This window comes from Rana temporaria, chromosome 4 (genome assembly GCF_905171775.1).
Source record: "Rana temporaria chromosome 4, aRanTem1.1, whole genome shotgun sequence".
Lineage (NCBI taxonomy): Eukaryota > Metazoa > Chordata > Amphibia > Anura > Ranidae > Rana > Rana temporaria.
In genome coordinates this window covers 452,259,814-452,278,625 of record NC_053492.1, presented here as the reverse complement: position 1 = coordinate 452,278,625, position 18,812 = coordinate 452,259,814, and the positions used below count along the sequence as shown (strand labels likewise).

At 43.7% G+C, this 18,812-nt stretch overlaps 1 protein-coding gene across 1 annotated transcript in view; it reads left to right on the top strand.

Moving 5' to 3' along the window:
- LOC120937984 (mucin-like protein) overlaps window positions 1-18,812 on the top strand; it is a 67,448-nt gene that overhangs the window by 16,994 nt on the left and 31,642 nt on the right. The window contains exons 5-13 of the mRNA XM_040351580.1: window positions 332-442; window positions 2,551-2,759; window positions 2,847-2,922; window positions 4,407-4,694; window positions 6,995-7,240; window positions 10,593-10,745; window positions 12,042-12,217; window positions 14,549-14,741; window positions 16,434-16,553. Of these exons, the coding sequence (XP_040207514.1) occupies window positions 332-442; window positions 2,551-2,759; window positions 2,847-2,922; window positions 4,407-4,694; window positions 6,995-7,240; window positions 10,593-10,745; window positions 12,042-12,217; window positions 14,549-14,741; window positions 16,434-16,553 (1,572 nt within the window). The remainder of the gene's footprint in view (window positions 1-331; window positions 443-2,550; window positions 2,760-2,846; window positions 2,923-4,406; window positions 4,695-6,994; window positions 7,241-10,592; window positions 10,746-12,041; window positions 12,218-14,548; window positions 14,742-16,433; window positions 16,554-18,812) is intronic.

Here is an 18,812-nt window from a genome sequence, read left to right as displayed (position 1 = left end):
GAGAAAATCAAAAAGCCAATCACACAAGCAGGAAATGACATATCTAAGGGGTGTTCTGTACACCATCTGTGTACAGAGCACCTCCAGGTAGCCATATCGCATTTTACAGAAAATTACAGGGATGTAGTTTGCAAAGCAAAGGTAAGTTTTAAAAACATTTAATTACAATATGACTTGTGTTGCAATTGTATATGCTATATTATTTTTTAATTTGCAATTTATTTCACAAAAGTGGAGTTACCCTTCAAATAGATTTTTATCTTTTATTTCTTTCTATAATGTATATTTAAAGCATTATCGTCATATAATAACTGCCATTTTTTCACAACAGATAAAGATCTACTCCCTTTTCAGTGGTGCTGCATTAATACCCCTCTGTGCCATTTATTCTATGAGAGAAGACCCCCGGTATCCTGTTCAGACTATACATCACCAGGCATGGGTACGTAAGTCACACTTTGTTTTCTCAGTTCATGAATTTTAGTAGGAAAACTTCTGTAGCTGTTGCTATGGAGATTTACTAAAATTGGTGCACACAGAATCTGGTGCAGCTGTTTATAGTAACCAATCAGCTTGTAACTTCAGCTTGTTCATATAACCGCTGGCCACCTGCCCACCGTCTAATGACAGAGAAGCAGTGCGACTCTCGTTCTGGGACAACATCAAATGACGCTGTCCCAGAACGGCCGCTCTCAGTTGCCCGCGGGGGCACAATTGCAGCTGCCCTGTGTTGCTGCGACCCCGATCTCTGTAAAGGGCCGTTGCCGCGGCTCTTTAACCATGTGATTGGCAGTGTCCAATCACAGCTGGTCACATGTAAACATGGAAATGTTGGTAATCATCTCTAATCGCCTCACACTGACAGAGTGTGTGGCAAGGATTGCCGGTCGGCGGCATCTCCTTGCATGTCCCATCGAGACGCCCTGATTACAAGAAGCACCACCAGTGCCAGCAATCGGTGCCCACCAGTGCCAACAATCGGAATCCATTAGTGATGCCAGTCAGTGCTGGCTATCAGCAGGGATGGACTGGCCATTGAGACTACCGGGAGTTTCCCGGTGGGACGGCTTCAGTGACAGCGGACCGCCGCTCCCCCCCCCCCTCCGCTCCTCTGTCTCTCCCTTCCTGCAGCGCTCACCTCCTCTCCCTCCCCGCACCGCTCACTTGGGGGGAACAAAGAAGCAGGGGGAGGACCAGAGGAGCAGGGGGGACATACCAGTACCAGCCGTTCTACTCTAATAAAGTAGAACAGCTAGTGGCTACTGAAGGGGGAGAGTAAGTTTGAGTGGCCGGGGGAGGGGGGGGGGGTGGTGCGGGAGTTGTCCGGCCACCATGGGAGAGACCTTTTAAAGTGGGCCAGTCTGGATAAAGTCCAGGGCCAAATTTTTGTCCCAGTCCAGCCCTGGCTATCAGTGCCACCTATCAGTGCTGCCCATCAATGCCCATCATTGCTGTCCATCAATGCCCATCAGGGTCACACATCAGTGCTGCCCATCAGTGCTGCCTATCTGTGCCGCCTCATCAGTGCCCATCAGTGCCGCTTTATCAGCACACATCAGTGAAGGAGAAAAATTACTTATTTACAAAATTTACTCATAGAAACTAAGAAAACCTTTTTTTTTCAGATCTTTTCAGTCTTTTTTTTTTTTTCGTAAAAAATAAAAATCCCAGCAGTGATTAAATACCACCAAAAGAAAGCTCTATTTGTGTAAAGAAAATTATATAAAATTGCACATGGTTACAGTATAGTATAACCGTGCAATTGTCATTCAAAGTGTGACAGCATTGAAAGCTGAAAATTGGCCTGGGCAGGAAGGGGGTTAGAGTGCCCAGTAGGCAAGTGGTTAAACTTTGACAATAACACTTGGAAGCTGATAGGTTACTATGCACAGCTGCACCAGATTCTGTGTGGACTGGTTTTAGTAAATCTCCCCCACTGTAAAGTCTACGCTAAGGTGACCAGATTTTTAAAATGAAATCCGGGGACATATTTTTTCTTTACTAGTAATGGCAACAATCAGCTACTCTCTACCCGTCGCCGCCCGCCTCACAGCCTCTCAAGTCTTACTCTCTGGGCCCCGGCTACTACTGGATGGGGAGCGGAGGAAGATCACTCCGCCAGGGAAGGCAAGGAGATAGGCAGGTGGCTGGCCAGGATTTGAGCCAAAGCAGAAGAACATGCGAGCAAAGCTAAATGGGCATGCGCCCGGAACTGAAGAAATATTCCCTCCGCTCCGACCAGCACATGATCATCAGAAAGGGGCACAGATAATGGGAAAAATACAACCCCCCTATGATAGTAGGCACGGCGGAGCGGGGGGGTGTAATTCTATTTTTTTTATTTTAATTCTGCACTGATTGTCTTTGAAATTGCCCCTGCCCCCTATTAAATCCAATCTGGGGACAAAACCAGGGCCAGACTTGGTTCGGGGACAGTGTCCTCAATCAGGGGACTGTCCCCTGAAACTGGGGATGTCTGGTCACCCTAGTCTACACAGCATGCTGCATCCTTTATGATTTAAGATTCTAGATGTTTTCTTTTCTTTTCAGGGCAAGTGTACGGGACTTTGCATTTCACAATGTTTGATGGACAAGAATACACATTTAAAGGTCTCGGAGAGTTTGTCATTGTCAGGCTTTCATCTGCCAAGGGAGCCAACGTCTTCACTCTTCAGGGTCAGACAGAGAAACGGGAGAATGGATATGCAAATACCACCGCGCTTATACGATTGGCCGCATTCTACCAAGGCACGCTCAAGGTACGTGACTAGCACCCTCAAACATCTGTAGACGTCTTTCAGCATTTTTCTCATCCTCTGATGTTTATCTCATTGTGTGGGATGCAGGTGGAATGGCGAATGTCTGAAAACAGGAAAGATTTGCTTGCTTTAGTGGATGATAAACAGGTGGACTTCAGGAAAAGTGAGTATTTATCTAAGTGTTATGGGGTAGAATATACCGTATATTCAGACTACAAAATTGGCCAGATTTTATTGGGGGGACATTGTACAAATAATGACAGTACATCAAATTGCATATAGGCACGCTGTTTAATTAGAATTCCTGTTTTCTAATATGTTTATGTAAAAGCACACTGTATAAAAACATACCCAAGTTCACAGCACAACTCCAGATCCACGCCTCTTGCCATCCGTGAACAACCCCGCTATAGCCAGTCTCTGCTCACCATTAAGGGATATAGAAAGATGAAAGCCGCACTGCAGTGTTGGCTCCTTCTGACATTTTTATTCAGTTGACAACAAAGCCACTATATACCAGAGTTAATTTCGTCGATGAAGTATGAAGAAGTTTAGTAGACTAAAATCTACTAAAACAATTCAAGTGATTAAAATACGACTAGAACTAAAATGCCATTTTAGTTCAAATACTATCACTAAAACCAGGGCTTTTTTTAAGCTGGAACTAGTGGAACACAGTTCCACCACCTCTGGCTCAGGCCCTCTACTCCCTGCCTACCACTATCACTTGTAAACACAGAAGTCCGGCTTCTGTGTTTCCAAGTGACAGCTTGTCTCCCAAAACGGCTCCCACAGATCTGATCTCCTGAGTAGGATGGGGACAAGGAAGAGGTAGGTGCCTGGGGTGAAGTGCAGATGCCGACACACCTACTGGACATGTGAACGATGGTGAAGCTTTTAAGGAGGGGTGAGAAGATGGAGGCAGTGGAGGGGGGAATGCATGGAGAAGGCAGAGCTGGAGAGGGATGAGATGTGGATGGGGGATGCAGAGATAATCGGCTGTGGAAGAAGGTTAAACTCTGCACTCTGTATGTAGAGCACCCCCGAACTCTTCACTATGTACATAATGCACTCCCGAACTCTGCACATTGTACAAAATTCACTCCTGGTATTTAATGCCCCTTAAGACCCTCCCACTGCGAAACACACTCACTATTTTATGCGGTTTGGAGGGTGTATTTGTTAGGGGGGAGGGGGCTTTGGGGGGTCGTGGTTGAGTTCCTGCACCTATTTTATGAGAAAAAAAGCCCTGACAAAAACGAAATTGAAATATGACGTCAAAAATAAAGTGGTTGTAAAGTCAGTTGTTCCAATTCCTTGAGGCAGCTCACACACAGAATACCAAGCTGACAGGCAGGGAGGGGAAGAGGGTGATCTGTGGATGACGGAAGCACGTAACCTAACCACGGTATCATGGATCGGCATGATTACCGTGGTATGTTAAAGTCCCATCTTTCACCTTTTTTTGATTGCCAATCTTAGTATAGGGATGTGATGCCACACATATCCATCTATACCTATTATTTTGAAGTATCTATCTATATATTGCCTTAGATCACACGTGTTTTAGCACGTTCGGAAACGCATGTCAAGCGATTGATTGAACCATGTTTTCATATTTGACTTGTATTCCATCTTATTTTGCAGATGTAATGTACTTCAGCCAAAACAGTTTTTCTCTCCTCAAAATAGAAGAAAAAAGGATTGCCATCGTGTACAGCTGTGGCCTGCAGGTGTCTGTGGGAATGGGCGAAGGCGCCATTTTGCAGGCCGTGGTTCTTCTACCGCAGACGTTCCTCTATAAAACGCTTGGCCTGCTAGGATTATGGAGCTCAAGTAAAGATGACGACATCACGCAGTCCAATGGACTTGTTTTGTCTTTCCCGGAGAACGTCCTGCCGAATGAGGAAAACCTTTATCATTTTGGCCTTTCGTGTAAGTTTTGTGAAGTACGGTGAGAGCTTTAACATATGGATTTAAAAGAGGCAGCTGGGTAATCACAGAACAAGTATTCTCTGCTAATGAGATGCAAAATCACTGAATCATTAATGAAGACAGGGTGTAATTACTTCACTTGGAAACAGTAGACAAGTGCACGGGTTTCCATAAATTATATGTTTGAACGTGTCAATGGGCATTTTTCTCATATTTACATTTCTCAGTGTGAATCTGAGGAATGTTACTGTGTATAACTCTATTATTATAGCATGCTCCATGAAAATATTTATTGTAACCATCCACTGATTGATTTTGCTTTTGACCTGAATCTTCTTTTTTTTAAAGTGAACTTGTGTACAGCAGTGGTGGCTGGTGGGATTTTTTTTTGGGGGGGGGGGCAGCAAATAGTATGCTACCCCCCCCCCCGGGTCGGTTGGTCGGTCGGTTGAGAGCACTTACCCCATCACCGGTGACTTCCCCCTACTTGGCGATGGCGGTTGACGGCAGCTTCCTGTTCTCCATCACTGGCGGATTCTTGTTCTTCTGTCCCTTAGATTAGTATTCGGAAGCCGTTTACAGCCTGAGGGCTGTACTCGGAAAGCCGCTGGCTCTGATAGGCACCAACCAGCTGCCGTTATTCAGGTGGCCGGCGCTCACCATCCGGCCATCTGAATAGTGGGGAAAATACATAGATTCATGCAATGCATGAATCTATGTATTTCAGTGGCGGTGCAAGAGCCAGAGGGGGCGGCGCTCCGGCGCCCTCTATGGACGAACCGCCACTGCAGGTGCATGAAAAAAAAATTGTTAAAGAGAAAGTGTAAAAAAATTAAAAATAAAACAGACAATAAAAAAAAGAAACAGTGCCATGTCCCTGTGAGCTCGGACGCAGAAGCGAAGCGAACGCATACGTAAGTTGTGCCCGCATATGTAAACGATGTCCAAACCACACATGTGAGGTATCACCATGAATGTTAGAGCAAAATCAATAATTCTAGCATGAGACCTCCTTTGTAACTCTAAACAGTTAACCTGTAAAGAATGGTAAACCATAACTTATAGACATATTTACATACCGAAGTTTGGCGCCATACCACGAGTGTGCGCAATTTTAAATCGTGACATGTGAGGTATCTATTTACTCGGCGTAACATCATCTATCACATTATACAAAAAAATTGGGCTAACTTTACTGTTTTTTATTTTTGTTTATTATTCATGAAAAAGTAATTTTTTCCCCAAAAAAATCACATTTGAAAAAATTACCGTGCAAATACCGTGTGACATAAAAAGTTGCAATGACCGACATTTTATTCCCTAGGGTGTCTGCTAACAAATGGCAACCACAAGCCTCAATGGGCTAGTTTGACAAGTGGTGCCACCTATCAAACTCCCCAAATCGAGTTAAAAACTAAGGGCCAGATCCTCAAAAGGGATACGCCGACGTATCTACTGATACGCCGTCGTATCCCTGTTTCTATCCATGGAACTGATCCACAGAATCAGTTTCACATAGATAGGGAGAAGATCCGACATGTGTAAGGGACTTACACTGTCGGATCTTAGGATGCAGTACCGCAGCCGCCGCTGGGGGCATTTCTCGTCGAAATGCCGCTTCGGGTATGCAAATTAGCACTTACGGAGATCCACGAAGCTTTTAAGCTTCGTTTTTTCTCCGTAAGTATTAGTTTGCCGTCGCAATATTAGGGCTGCTTTTACAAGGCCTAAACTGTTTAGGCCTTGTAAAAGTAGACCCTTCTATCCCGCGTCGCCGTCTTTTTTTTTCAAATTTTTTTTTTCCCGCCGCAACTCGTATTTTTTTTTTTAACGCCCGTCGCGATTCTCAAAACCCGGCGCAACGTAAAACCGCGCAAAGCACGTCGGGAAAATGACGTCGTGAGCATGCGCAGTACGGCTGGCGCGGGAGCGCGCCTAATTTAAATGGGACTCGCCCCATTAAATTAGGAACGCCTTGCGCCGGCCGGATTTAAGTTACACAGCCGAAAATGTTTAGGTAAGTGCTTTGTGGATCGGGCACTTAGGTAGAAATTTTCCGGCAGTGTAACTTAAATCCGAATATTTAAGTTACACCGGCTGGCTGTGGATCTGGCCCTAAAGCCCTATCCTGCTGTAATATTAGAATTTTGGAGGGTGGCCAAGGGGGTTGTGGTTAAACTGTGGCCCATGACCGACAGTCATTATAGTATATATTAATATTTTTTTTTTGCTTATAATTGTTAATATAATATTCTAGTATAAAATATATTATTATGTATAACACTTTTTTTTTCTCCCAGGGGTTGTGCCAGCTCCTGAAAACCTTTTGGTCTCTAAGCAAAGTGTGGAACTTCGAAAAGCCTTTAAACCAACTTTCACTACAGCTTTATTGACCACAGCCGCGCCAACAGCATTGCGAGATGCAAATGAGACATGCTCAGGATTATTCCAATGTGTACATGACTACTTGATGTTCAATAGCAGCGATGTGGGCCGTCAGACAGCAAAAGCCTTTAATGACTTTAAACAGATGGTAACATTGTATGGTAAGAACTCCACCATTTTTGGTGCCCATGAATCTAACTTGCATTACACTCACTGTGCCTCACAACCCACTAGAAGGATGTCAGCAGTTCTTGGCTCTGAAAGTTCTCATTAGACTAGAGGAGGCCTGGGACTTTGCTACACATGTTTTTGGAAAAAGGTGTTGTAAAACTGAATAAGCTAAAAGCTCATGAGCATCTGTGGGTAGCTCCCCTAAGACTGGCTGAAACATATGTAATGGTTAGTGGGGTGCATGGGCAGGTGTGTAGCACCTTGCTATGGGAGGCTAATTTGTCATGAGAAGTGAGCATGAGCTGATTCGTGGGGCAGATCCCACCAGTGGGTGAAGGGTACAGAGTATCTTCGAAGAAGGAGGTGGAAAGGAAATGACAAGAAGTGAGGGGGGGGTGAAAGGATAGGCAGGGGGGAGAAAGTGGGAAAGGGTGGGGGGGGTCGCCGGGAGAAGAGGGGGAAGGTGGGGTCCGGTGCAGGCCTTAGGAGAAGGAGAGTTAGGGGAGGGGTAGGGGAGGAGGAGGGTGTTGTCAAAGTCCAGTGGAAGAAAGTGGTACACCCAGGGTTACCAAATAAATTTGGTGATTTTATCAAGGACTACAGTTTCGATTTTGGCGTGAATCATTGCCCTAGGGATTCTATGCTTGACTTCAAGGATGTGTAAATTAGGGGATTTCCATGCCTTCGCAACCGATTGCTTTGTGGCTGTGGTGACTAGTAGGAGCAATTTAAATTGAAGGCGAGTTACCTCGGGTGGTTTTGTATAAAGTAGGGCCATGGAAGGAGTAGGTTCATGGGTCACACCCACTAGGGATTCTTTCTGTATTTATCCACCACTTCTCACGTTTTAAAGTTTTGTAGAAGTATCAGATGGTACATTTAAGTACATAATTGCGCCGCCTTACGTAATTTGAAAAACTCCTTTGTTACCCAAGGCATAAATAGGATGCCCTGGTCTGTAAGGACATCTTTGGGAATGGCTGAAAATCCAAGCGAACACCAGAAACAGCTATTCGGCTATTGTTTTAAACAAGGTGCTCCGGAGAGGGATCACTTTCAGATAATGGATGGCATGGTCCATTATCACTAGAATATGTTAATGCACCCTAGCAGACTTCAACGAAGGGCTGGTCAAATCCATGGAGATCCTCTCAAAAGGAACCTTAGTGATGGAGAAAAGAAACAAAGGGTTATGAAAATGTAACACTGGTGCAGACCTCTGACACACAGGGCAGGAAGAACAGTACATTTCTACCTCTTTTCTACCTCAGATTTTCTCTGCCCCAAATACCCTCCCAGAATGTACCCATGGCCCATTTCCAATATCAACTTGGGGTAAAGTTTGGGAACCACCAGTTGCTCAATGGGTTACATAATTACATAGTTAGTTTGGTTGAAAAAAGACACAAGTCCATCTAGTGCAACCAATAAAAAGGGTAAAAGAAATGTAAGAATTTACAATCACTTTACGAATATTTTACATGATTTTATAGAATCAGCTCGGGTCAGAGCTCTTGTTCTAAGACTACTGATATAAGCCATTCTAGTGCACTTGTTAAAACCTCTAACAAAAAGTGCAAATGGGGAGGGTTTAGATACATGAACAATCCCATTAGTGTTATAAGAAACAATGTAACCCCTGATATCCCCTTTAAATGTGCAAGTCCCCTTAAAGATAAAACTTCACAACCAGTTAACCCAAGGATATGGCAAAGGATGCTAAATTACACATAAAAGGCTGTCTGTAATTTGGTTTCAGGCTCTGTGTAGGCATCTGGGACGGGCTGTGAGCCAATCACAAAGAAGGAAGATAAGAAATTTGGGAAATCTCTGCAAATAAACTCAATAATGTTGCCATGGATTAACCTCCCTGGCGGTATGATTATTTCAGATTTTAGGTGCTGAAAGCGGTACCATTATTTGCAAGGAAATTTGGTGATTTGTACTGTAGGCCTGTAATTTTTAGGAATAACTCACTAAAATCTGACCAAACAAGAGTCTTGTAGGCATCCCGGGTATGAAATTTTTTTAAAAACAAAATTATAAATTATAATATAATAAATAATTATAAATAATTATAACAAATAATAATATAATTATAATAAAAATTATTCAATAATGTAATCAACTCAAAACCACTGAAATTTGCTCAGTTGCAGAATTGTCGCTGTCATTACTTTTATTTTTTTATGACGAATTTCCCCACAAATCGCTATCGCACAATTCTGCAAGTGATTATAATTTATTATCGCTGTTTTCTAGCTGCTCTAAAACCATTTTTGACATAAAGGGACACTTTTGGTTGCTATGGACAATCTACAGTTTGCAGGCAGAAAGAACCGTTTTTATTATATAAAAGTACATGTAGGGCACTGGGCAGACCACTAGGGACAAAGGGGGTGTGTATTTTTTACATACAGTACTGTAATCTATAAGATTACAGTATACTGTATGTAATGTGTTTGTTTACGTTTTTGAATTTGACGCCGTTCTCCGCCCCCGTGCGTCGTAACGTCGCAGGGAACGGAGATTGGCGGCACAGGAGGACGCTGTGTGAATCGAGCGAGGTCCCGCTCGCTCACACAGCGCGGTGGCATCGCTGGATCCAGGGACAAGGTAAGTAAACACTGTTTGTGGATCCAGCGAGGCGAGCCCGAGTCTGACTCGGGGTTACCGATCCTAGCACAAAAATCTAACCCCGAGTCAGACTCGGGAACACCGCCAGGGGGGTTAAAGAAACAAATTTTATATTTTTTTAATCAGTCGCTGAAACTTGTGGTTAGTTTCAGTTAGCTACAAGGCAATGTTAATTACATAAAAACAACAAACTGCAGCATATATGTGTGTTTTATAGAATCTGGATATTTCCTTTAAAAAACTACAATTAGATTAGTGTTTAGAGCAGCTTTTCTCAACCTTTTCAACACAGAGGAAGTCTTGAAATAACTTTCCTGGTCTCAGGAAACCTCTGCTAAAAATGACTGTATCTACAAGTCATGATACATTAGTGTGATGGTGCTTACTCATGTAGATATTAGGAAGGATAGCCGTTAGCTATTACAGATACACCCTTACAGATTATTATTTAAGAAGATCATTGGTGTCAGTGAGAAGGCTGAAATTGCCCATTGCTCAAGGAACCCCTAGTAACAACTGGAGGAACCCTAGGGATCCATGGAACGCCGATTGAGAAATCCTGGTTTAGACACTTGAATTAGAAAAAATATCAGCCCCATTTGGGCCCTATTCTTCCAAGATTATCTTGCCCCTTTACATTGCCAAATTGACCAAACCATGTCCAACACTTTGCATAGCCATGTTTTTCTTTTTCTTTTATATTAGGTAATGGAGCTCCAAGACTTCTTGATCCTTCCATACTTCAGCTGAAAGTAAATAATACATTCAAGGTGATATTTAATGCATATGATGCAAATAATGACACAGTATCGTTTTCACTTGTACGGCCCATTCCACCAGGAGCTTCCATTACAATGAGTAAGTCATGGTGTCACCATAAAAATAAGCAGATTGTGGATTATTTGCTATTAGAACTGTTGTTGACTTTACCTGCTTCAGGGTTAAGAGTTTTTGAAGTGTATCTAATACTCGCCAGGTGTTATTACCATCTGTGTCCCTGCTGGGAAGACTTAAAGTGTTACTAAACCCATGACAGTAAAATCAGTCTATATATGCAGTAAATCATGCTTGTTATACTGACTGTGAAACCTAAGGGGTTAATCCTCTGCATTGTGTAAAAAAGCTGTTTGATCCTGTCTTCTTTGATTCTCCCTTTCTCCCACAGTCCCCAAACCATCTCCTGATAGTACAGAGCCTTGGGGGCACTCTGCACATGCTCAGTTTGGTGTGTATTGCTAGAGAGTTTTTTTTTGTGGGGTGGTGGGGGGTGCATGTGATTGGAACAGGTCCATCAGCACTGTCCAGACAGAGGGTGAAGGGTCATACAGCCTCCTAGGACAGTCAAAGGAGAATGAAATCTCATTCTACAAGCTTTACCCAGACACTGATAGAAGTCACTGCTATATACTGTTAATGAGAAAGGGTATTTAGCAGTTTATATTTACTAAAATAATCACATTTCCATGTTCTGTATAGTGTGGGAGACCAGATATAGTGAATGCAGGCTCCTGGGTTAATTAACACTTCAATGTCTCTATTTATTCTGATGGCCATTAATGTGGGACAGAAAGTAATGGGTAATCAAAAATGTTACAGAGTGGAAAGCTTTCAATGTCTAAGAGGGAATTTTCCCCTGTATACCTTTCATGTCTACAGAACCAAAAGTATTGATAAATCAGTCCAAAAGTTACCCAGACAGCAAAAGAAACCCCCAATCCAATCCATAGGCAAAAAAGGATATACATCCACTTTCTATGCACCAAAGGCCTTTGCAAGCCCTTTGCGATTCCAATTATTGCCCTGTTTGCTGGACAACTTGGTCTGTTAAAGGAAGTTCAAAGAGAACAGACTTACTGGCAGGATCAATAGGTGATAATAAAGGGAAACAAAGCCTAAAAAAGGAAATAATGCAGAAACCACATCTAGGAACTGGTAAGCTGCAATATTATAATTTGTTCAGGTTTAATACAGCTTTAAAATGTGTTTAAGGCTTTGCTTATAACATAGCAGTGCACATTTTTTGTCAATTTTTATATGACTTTGCCAATTTGCTTCAAAAATCATCAAATTACAGTTTCATATCTATGTTCCTGGAAGGGTAAAACTGTTTTGTTATAAACAAAGTTGTATTTATTGATCTGTTTGTATTACCAGGTGGTCAGTTTACATGGATGGTCCAGGATTTAAGACCTACACAGCTAACCATACAGTTAAATGATCATCTTTCTGGTTCCATATTCATCCCAATGGTTCAAGTCTGTAGATGCATCAATGGTGGAACATGTGATTACAGCATCATTGTTGAAAATTACTATGACATTAAACATCAGGTAATTAGGCTGGCATTATGAAAGCTTGGGCTATAGCTATTGTCATGAAAAGCAAGCCTTAGGATAGTTCTAACAGCTACCCCAAGGGCAGGGCTGGACTGGGACACAAATTGGGCCCTGGACTTCATCCAGACTGGCCCACTTTGACAGGTCTCTCCCATAGCGGCTGGACAACTCCCGCACCCCCCCCCGGCCACCCAAGCCCCCCTCCCCCTTCACTAGCCACTAGACGTTTTACTTTATTAGAGTAGAACGGCTGGTACAGGTACTCTTATAGGCAGTACCAGTGGGGAAGCTAGACATTATTTCTCCCGGGGCAAAGAATCAGTTTGGTGCCCCCCCCCCATGGGACAAGATTAGGCAGAAGTGAGAAACTCCCAGGCCGCTGTCACTGAAGCTGGCCCACTGAGCCATCGGCCCACCGGGAAACTCCCTGTAGTCCCAATGGCCAGTCCATCCCTGCCCAAGGGATCCAAACTCACATTTTTTCCAGCTAGATTTACCTTGGTAGGGGGAACCATATTTTATTTATTGTTGGGTACAGTGCCTGCTTTGCCAAAGTTTTCACTATTGTAAAACGTCCCCGATTGTGTTAACATTGCAGAGGAACAGGTAATACGGCCAATAATACTCTTAGGTAATGCAGAATAACAGTCAGATCTGAGAGACATTCAATGATTACACATGAATGCTGAGTGTTATCAAGCAGTGTCTAGTTTATTGAACACAGATACAGAGTATTTATGCAGTTGTAAGGATGATAAAGTGGGCTCTAGGAGGGAGGTACTATAATATGTACGTATGTTATCAGGAAAAAGACACAAGACACCGTTAGCAAAACACCTGTTTCCACCCTGATAATGCATGTTCCTGTTTTGATCTCAATGATGCAAGTTACAGTTAGAACAGGAAATATATTCTGAGACTTCGGCCTACCTAACCACAAGCCACAAGAATAAAAGTCTATGGCCCGGATTCACATACATCGGCGCATATTTATGCCGGCGTAGCGTATCTAATATACGCTACGCCGACGCAGTGCACAGAGGCAAGCACTGGATTCACAAAGCACTTGCTAGCACTCGCTCTTAAAGATACGCTGGGTTTCCTCGGCGTAAGCCAGCATAGGTGGAAGTGGGCGTGATCCATGCTAATGAGGCGTGACCCCATGCAAATAATGGGCCAAGCGCCATGAAGTACTTAAAATGAACGGCGCATGCGCCGTCCCGTGGCCGCAAACCAGTGTGCATGCGCAGAATCACGGCGAAACAACTGCCTAAGGTACGTCGAATCACTGCCTACGACGTGAACGTAACCTACGCCTAGTCATATTCACGTACAACGTAAACGACAAAAGATACGACGGCTTGTGTTCCCTGGTCCATACCTTTGCATGGGTTGCGTCTCCTATATGGGGAATAACTTTACGGCGGACGTACGACTTACGCAAACCGCGTATATTATGCGTCGGACGCAAGTATGTTCGTGAATAGGCTTATCTCCCTCATTTGCATATGTGCATACAAAATCAATGGGAGCGGCAAATGCGCACAGCGTAAATATGCGCCCACGATACGACGGTGTAGGCAAGTTACGTTGGTCGTAGGAAGCCTATTTTTAGACGTATCTCAGATTATGGGCACGGTGCATAGATACGACTGCACATAGTTATACTTACGCGGCGTATCTCGAGATACGTCGATGTAAGTGCTTTGTGAATCTGGGCCTATGTATGTGAGAAACAGATGTTGCCTAAAGATAAGAAAATACTTATATCCTTTTCCTAACAAGGCAAATATATCTTAAAATAAAGTATCTTTTGGTTTATACATATTACAACAAACATGAGATCTTCCCCTTTGCATTCATTACAGATCTCAAACTGCTCCACTGTTGATGCAGACCACTTAGGAGAAAATGCAAATTTTGTTTTTATATATTTTCTTTATTATTTAAAAAACATTAAAATATCTTCCCCTTTTGTAGTCAGATCCAATGCATAGGATTATTTCATCTTTACATTTACAGCCATGGGCTGTATGATTTTACAATTAGAGAGAGAGACTGTCTGAAAGAAAACATCCTGTGCTTTCCACAATTTTTTGGAGTATGTTTCTGGGCATTTGTGCCCATCCAGCCAAAAGGAGCATTTATGAGATCAGGTACTGATGGTGGATGAGAAGAATTGTCTCACAATTTGCTTTTTAATTTATAGCCAAAGGTTCAGTAAAGATTACATTAGTGGTATACATTTGGGTCTTTGGGCTCAATTGTCCAAGAAGAATATGCAACCATACACATAAATGGCTAAGTATACTTCTGTTTGTTCAGGTTGTTGGCTGTATCTGTCCAGATGGATTTTCTGGAACATTTTGTTCGAACCAGGCCACACCATGCCGTGGAGAACCATGCTTTCCTGATGTACCCTGCCTGAATCAGAAATATGGTACTCAGTATGTGTGCAGTAAATGTCCACCAGGAACTGTTGCCAATGGTAGAGATGGCGAGAAGTGTTTTTTGAATGGTAAATATATACATTTAGTTTTCTTTATTTCTTGGGGACACTGTTGGTGGGATCTCTACACTTGAGTTCAAGGAGCTGCACACCTGCTGCGGCTATAGTGAAAAGTTTGAGCTCTCACTGTTGTATAGTTAATTTGTGTTTACTGTATGTCTTAGGCCCCGTACACACGACCGAGTTTCTTGGCAGAATTCAGCCAGAAACTCGATCGGAGCTGGATTCTGCCGAGAAACTCGGTCGTGTGTACACTTTTCAGCGAGGAAGCCGACGAGGAACTCGTCGGGCCAAATAGAGAACATGTTGGCCCGCCGAGATCCTCGGCGGCTTCAACACTGAACTTGGACGTGTGTACGGGGCCTTAGAGGGTGAAAGAGGAGGAACCCATGGTGGGTGGGATCACCCAAAAAACTCCCAGGTTGACTGGAGTAGGGATTGGATAGATTCTCAGGGAAATCTCACTGTTGTAGTCTTTAAGATACCTACAAAGCCAATTGTTGATTCAGCCCACCAGACTGTACCACCTACAATGTAAAATAAAAGCAATACTGGTTTAATGGGGCAAGACTACTACCAACTTTGCTTCCTGAACCTGATATTATCAGCTCAGAGCAGAACAAATTTTAAGGCTCCCAGGGATCTTGAAAAGGTCCCGTGTGTGCGGTCTGCCTTAAATTATTGTTACAACTGTTATAGTCCAACTATGTATTTTTTTCTACTTTTCAATATAGTAGGGATGCGATTGAACTACGCATGCTCCGTTTTGAAAATTCCCGCCGTGCTTTGCGCGAAATGACGTCGCACCGACGTCATTTTTTGAACTTCGACGTGACTTACGTCCTTTCCTATTCACGGACGACTTACGCAATATAAAAAAAAATTTAAAATTCGACGTGGGAACGACGGCTATACTTTAACATGGCAAGTCTATCTATACACCACAAAATAGCAGCTTTAACTATACGCCGGGAAAAGCCGACCAGCGACAACGTAAGAGAATGCGACGGCCGCGCGTACCTTCATGGATCGACGGAAAAAGCTAATTAGCATACCCGACGCGGAAAACGACGCAAACTCCACCCAGCGGGCGCTGAAGTATTGCACCTACGATCCGAAGGCGTACGAAGCCGTACGCCTGTCGGATCGAAGCCAGAAGCCGTCGTATCTTGGTTTGAGGATTCAAACTAAAGATACGACGCGGCAAATTTGAAAGTACGCCGGTGTATCAGTAGATACGCCGGCGTACTTGCTCTGTAAATCTGGCCCTATGTTTTTGGTCAGAAGATGCTCAAAAAGGAATACAAAGATCTATGTTTGTTTTTAGTACAATAGGAAGGTTAAAAATGCCTGTCATGTATCCCCATTGGGAAGAGTCCTGCATATAGGAAGTGGGGTTATCCCCTCACTTCCTGTCTAGCCATTGCCCCCTGCGCTACCCTAAATTAAATGTTTTGAGTAAAGTTTGTCTTTAAGCACCCACAAAACCCTAACTAAACCCTTTTAGGTTGAAATTTTGCCTCTACTCCCGAACAGGGTCTCTGCCCTTTCTTGCTCTTTGCTGTAACAATCTCTGATCATACCTGTATGACTAAATTAGATGCTCCTATACTCATCTTAAAAAATATGGACTGTTTTGTTAAGTGTGGATAGGATGTCTCATTCTCTTACAGTTGTTAACCTCCATGTTTGTACCTGCAGATTTGTGTTTGCCTCCTTATCCATACCCTTGCCATGAAAATGCTGATTGTATCAATTCCAATAGCTCATATACTTGTCGCTGTAAACCAGGATTCACTGGCGATGGCAAGAATTGTTCAGGTACATTTGACTGTAAATTTGAGTAAAAACGATAAATTATATAAACAAGTTCTGTGGGAAGAATGGAGCAACTACCAATCACAGCGCCCTACTGCAAAAATGTAATGGGGCCCACCCACCTCTTTGTTTTCCCACCCACCTCTTTGTTCTCCCACCCACCTCTTTGTTCTCCCGCCCTTATCAAGTTGAATCTCTGCAGCACCTGACATTTTCACCCCTAAAAACAAGCATCTTCATCACTAGTGGCCAGCAGTCTATATATTTATACCTCCAACTTACTGCCGACTGGTGATGGCCTTCACATTCCAATTTTCATCCCTTTTACATAGATTGCAGAGGTGTGCTTTTATTAATATTATTATAACCAACAACCAACCATTAAAAGAGAAGTATGGGTTTGATTAAAAAGTAAACATTTATACTCACCTAGGTGGATGTAGCGTCGGTCCAATGCTACATCTGTCCCCTGCTGCCTTTAAGAGAACTGAGCGTTCAAAGAATGCTGGCCGCTCAGTTCTCTGTCTTTAGTAAACACAGAGCAGTGACTGTCAGTCACCGGCTGTCTGCTCTGACCCTCCAGCACTCACTGGAGCATCAGACTTTTAAAGGGGACAGAAGCAGCTGGCTCATGCTCTCAGCGCAACACTGAGAGGCTGAGTCAGCTGCCAGTAAGACATCTAGGTGGATCCTGACATTAAAGTCAGGATTAATCCAGAGCCTGGACTGGCTGAGTTACCTCAGCCGAAAGCAGACTTTAGCCCGCTGTCAGCTGAACACATAGGAGTGCAGAACTCAGTGCGTGCACTCCTGTGACCCACAGGAAATGTAGGGCCAAAAAAGCTTTGACTTTACTCCACCTTTATGAAGAAATTAGGGCAAACTAAGTGTTACCAAGGAGTAAAACATGAACTTAATTAAAATAAATTACGGTGAGTATAATTAGTTAATTAATTAAAAATTACTAAAATACAAACTGTAGTATTTACATCATAACTTTTATTTTAAACATACTGGGCCAGATTCAGAAAGATCAGCGGATCTTTCTGCTGGCGTAACGTAACTCATTTACGTTACGCCGCCGCAAGTTTTTCAGGCAAGTGCTGTATTCACAAAGCACTTGCCTGTAAAGTTGCGGCGGCGTAGCGTAAATCCACCCGGTGGAATTAAAATTCAGCGGGTAGGGGGCGTGTATCATTTAAATGATGCGCGTCCCCGCGCCGAACGAACTGCGCATGCGCCGGTCGCGACTGAATCCCAGTGCGCATGCTCCAAATGACGCCTGCAACTCGTCATGCTTTCGTCGTGAACGTAAATTATGTCCAGCCGTATTCGCGAACGACTTACGCAAACGACATAAAAATTTCAAAACTCGGCGCGGGAATGATGGCCATACTTAACATAGGATACGCCGCACATACCCCTCATATAGCAGGGGTAACTATACGCCGGAAAAAGCCGAACGCAAACGACGTAAAAAAAAAGCGCCGGGCGGTCGTTCGTTTCTGAATCGGCGTAACTCCTCATTTGCATATTCCTCGCGTAAACAAACGGAAGCGCCACCTAGCGGCCAGCATGAGATTGCAGCCTAAGATCCGACGGTGTAAGTCACTTACACCTGTCGGATCTTAGGGAGATCTATGCGTAACCTGATTCTATGAATCAGGCGCATAGATACGACGGCCGGACTCAGAGATACGACGGCATATCAGGAGATACGCCGTCGTATCTTCTTTCGGAATCCGGCCCACTGTTTGCAAAGGTCAGTCATACAGTAGTGCTCACAGCCATTCATGGGAGACACAGCATGACCTGGCTGTCAAACTGACAGCAGAAGCCTGCTTATTACAGAAGATGAGCAGCTTTCCTGTTATAATATGTTGGACTGGGCTGGGCTGATCCAGCTCTTAGTATCAGGGGCCACTGTCAGTACTCCTGATACAAACAGTTGAAACCAGCTGTTGAGTTCTACAGGACTCCAAAGGCAAAACATGGCTCATCTGTCAGGCCCCGTACACACGACAGAGGAACTCGACGTGCTTGGCACGTCGAGTTCCTCGTCTCGTTTTGGGATGAAGCCGCCGAGGAGCTCGGCGGGCCGCCTTCTCCTATAGAACAACGCGGCCAACGAGAAAATAGAGAACATGTTCTCTATTTTCTCGTCGAGCTCCTCGGCGGCTCCATCGAGCCAAAACTGTACAGACGACAGAGATTCTCGGCAGAATCCGGGTTTTGACCGAGTTTCTCGGCGAATTCTGCCGA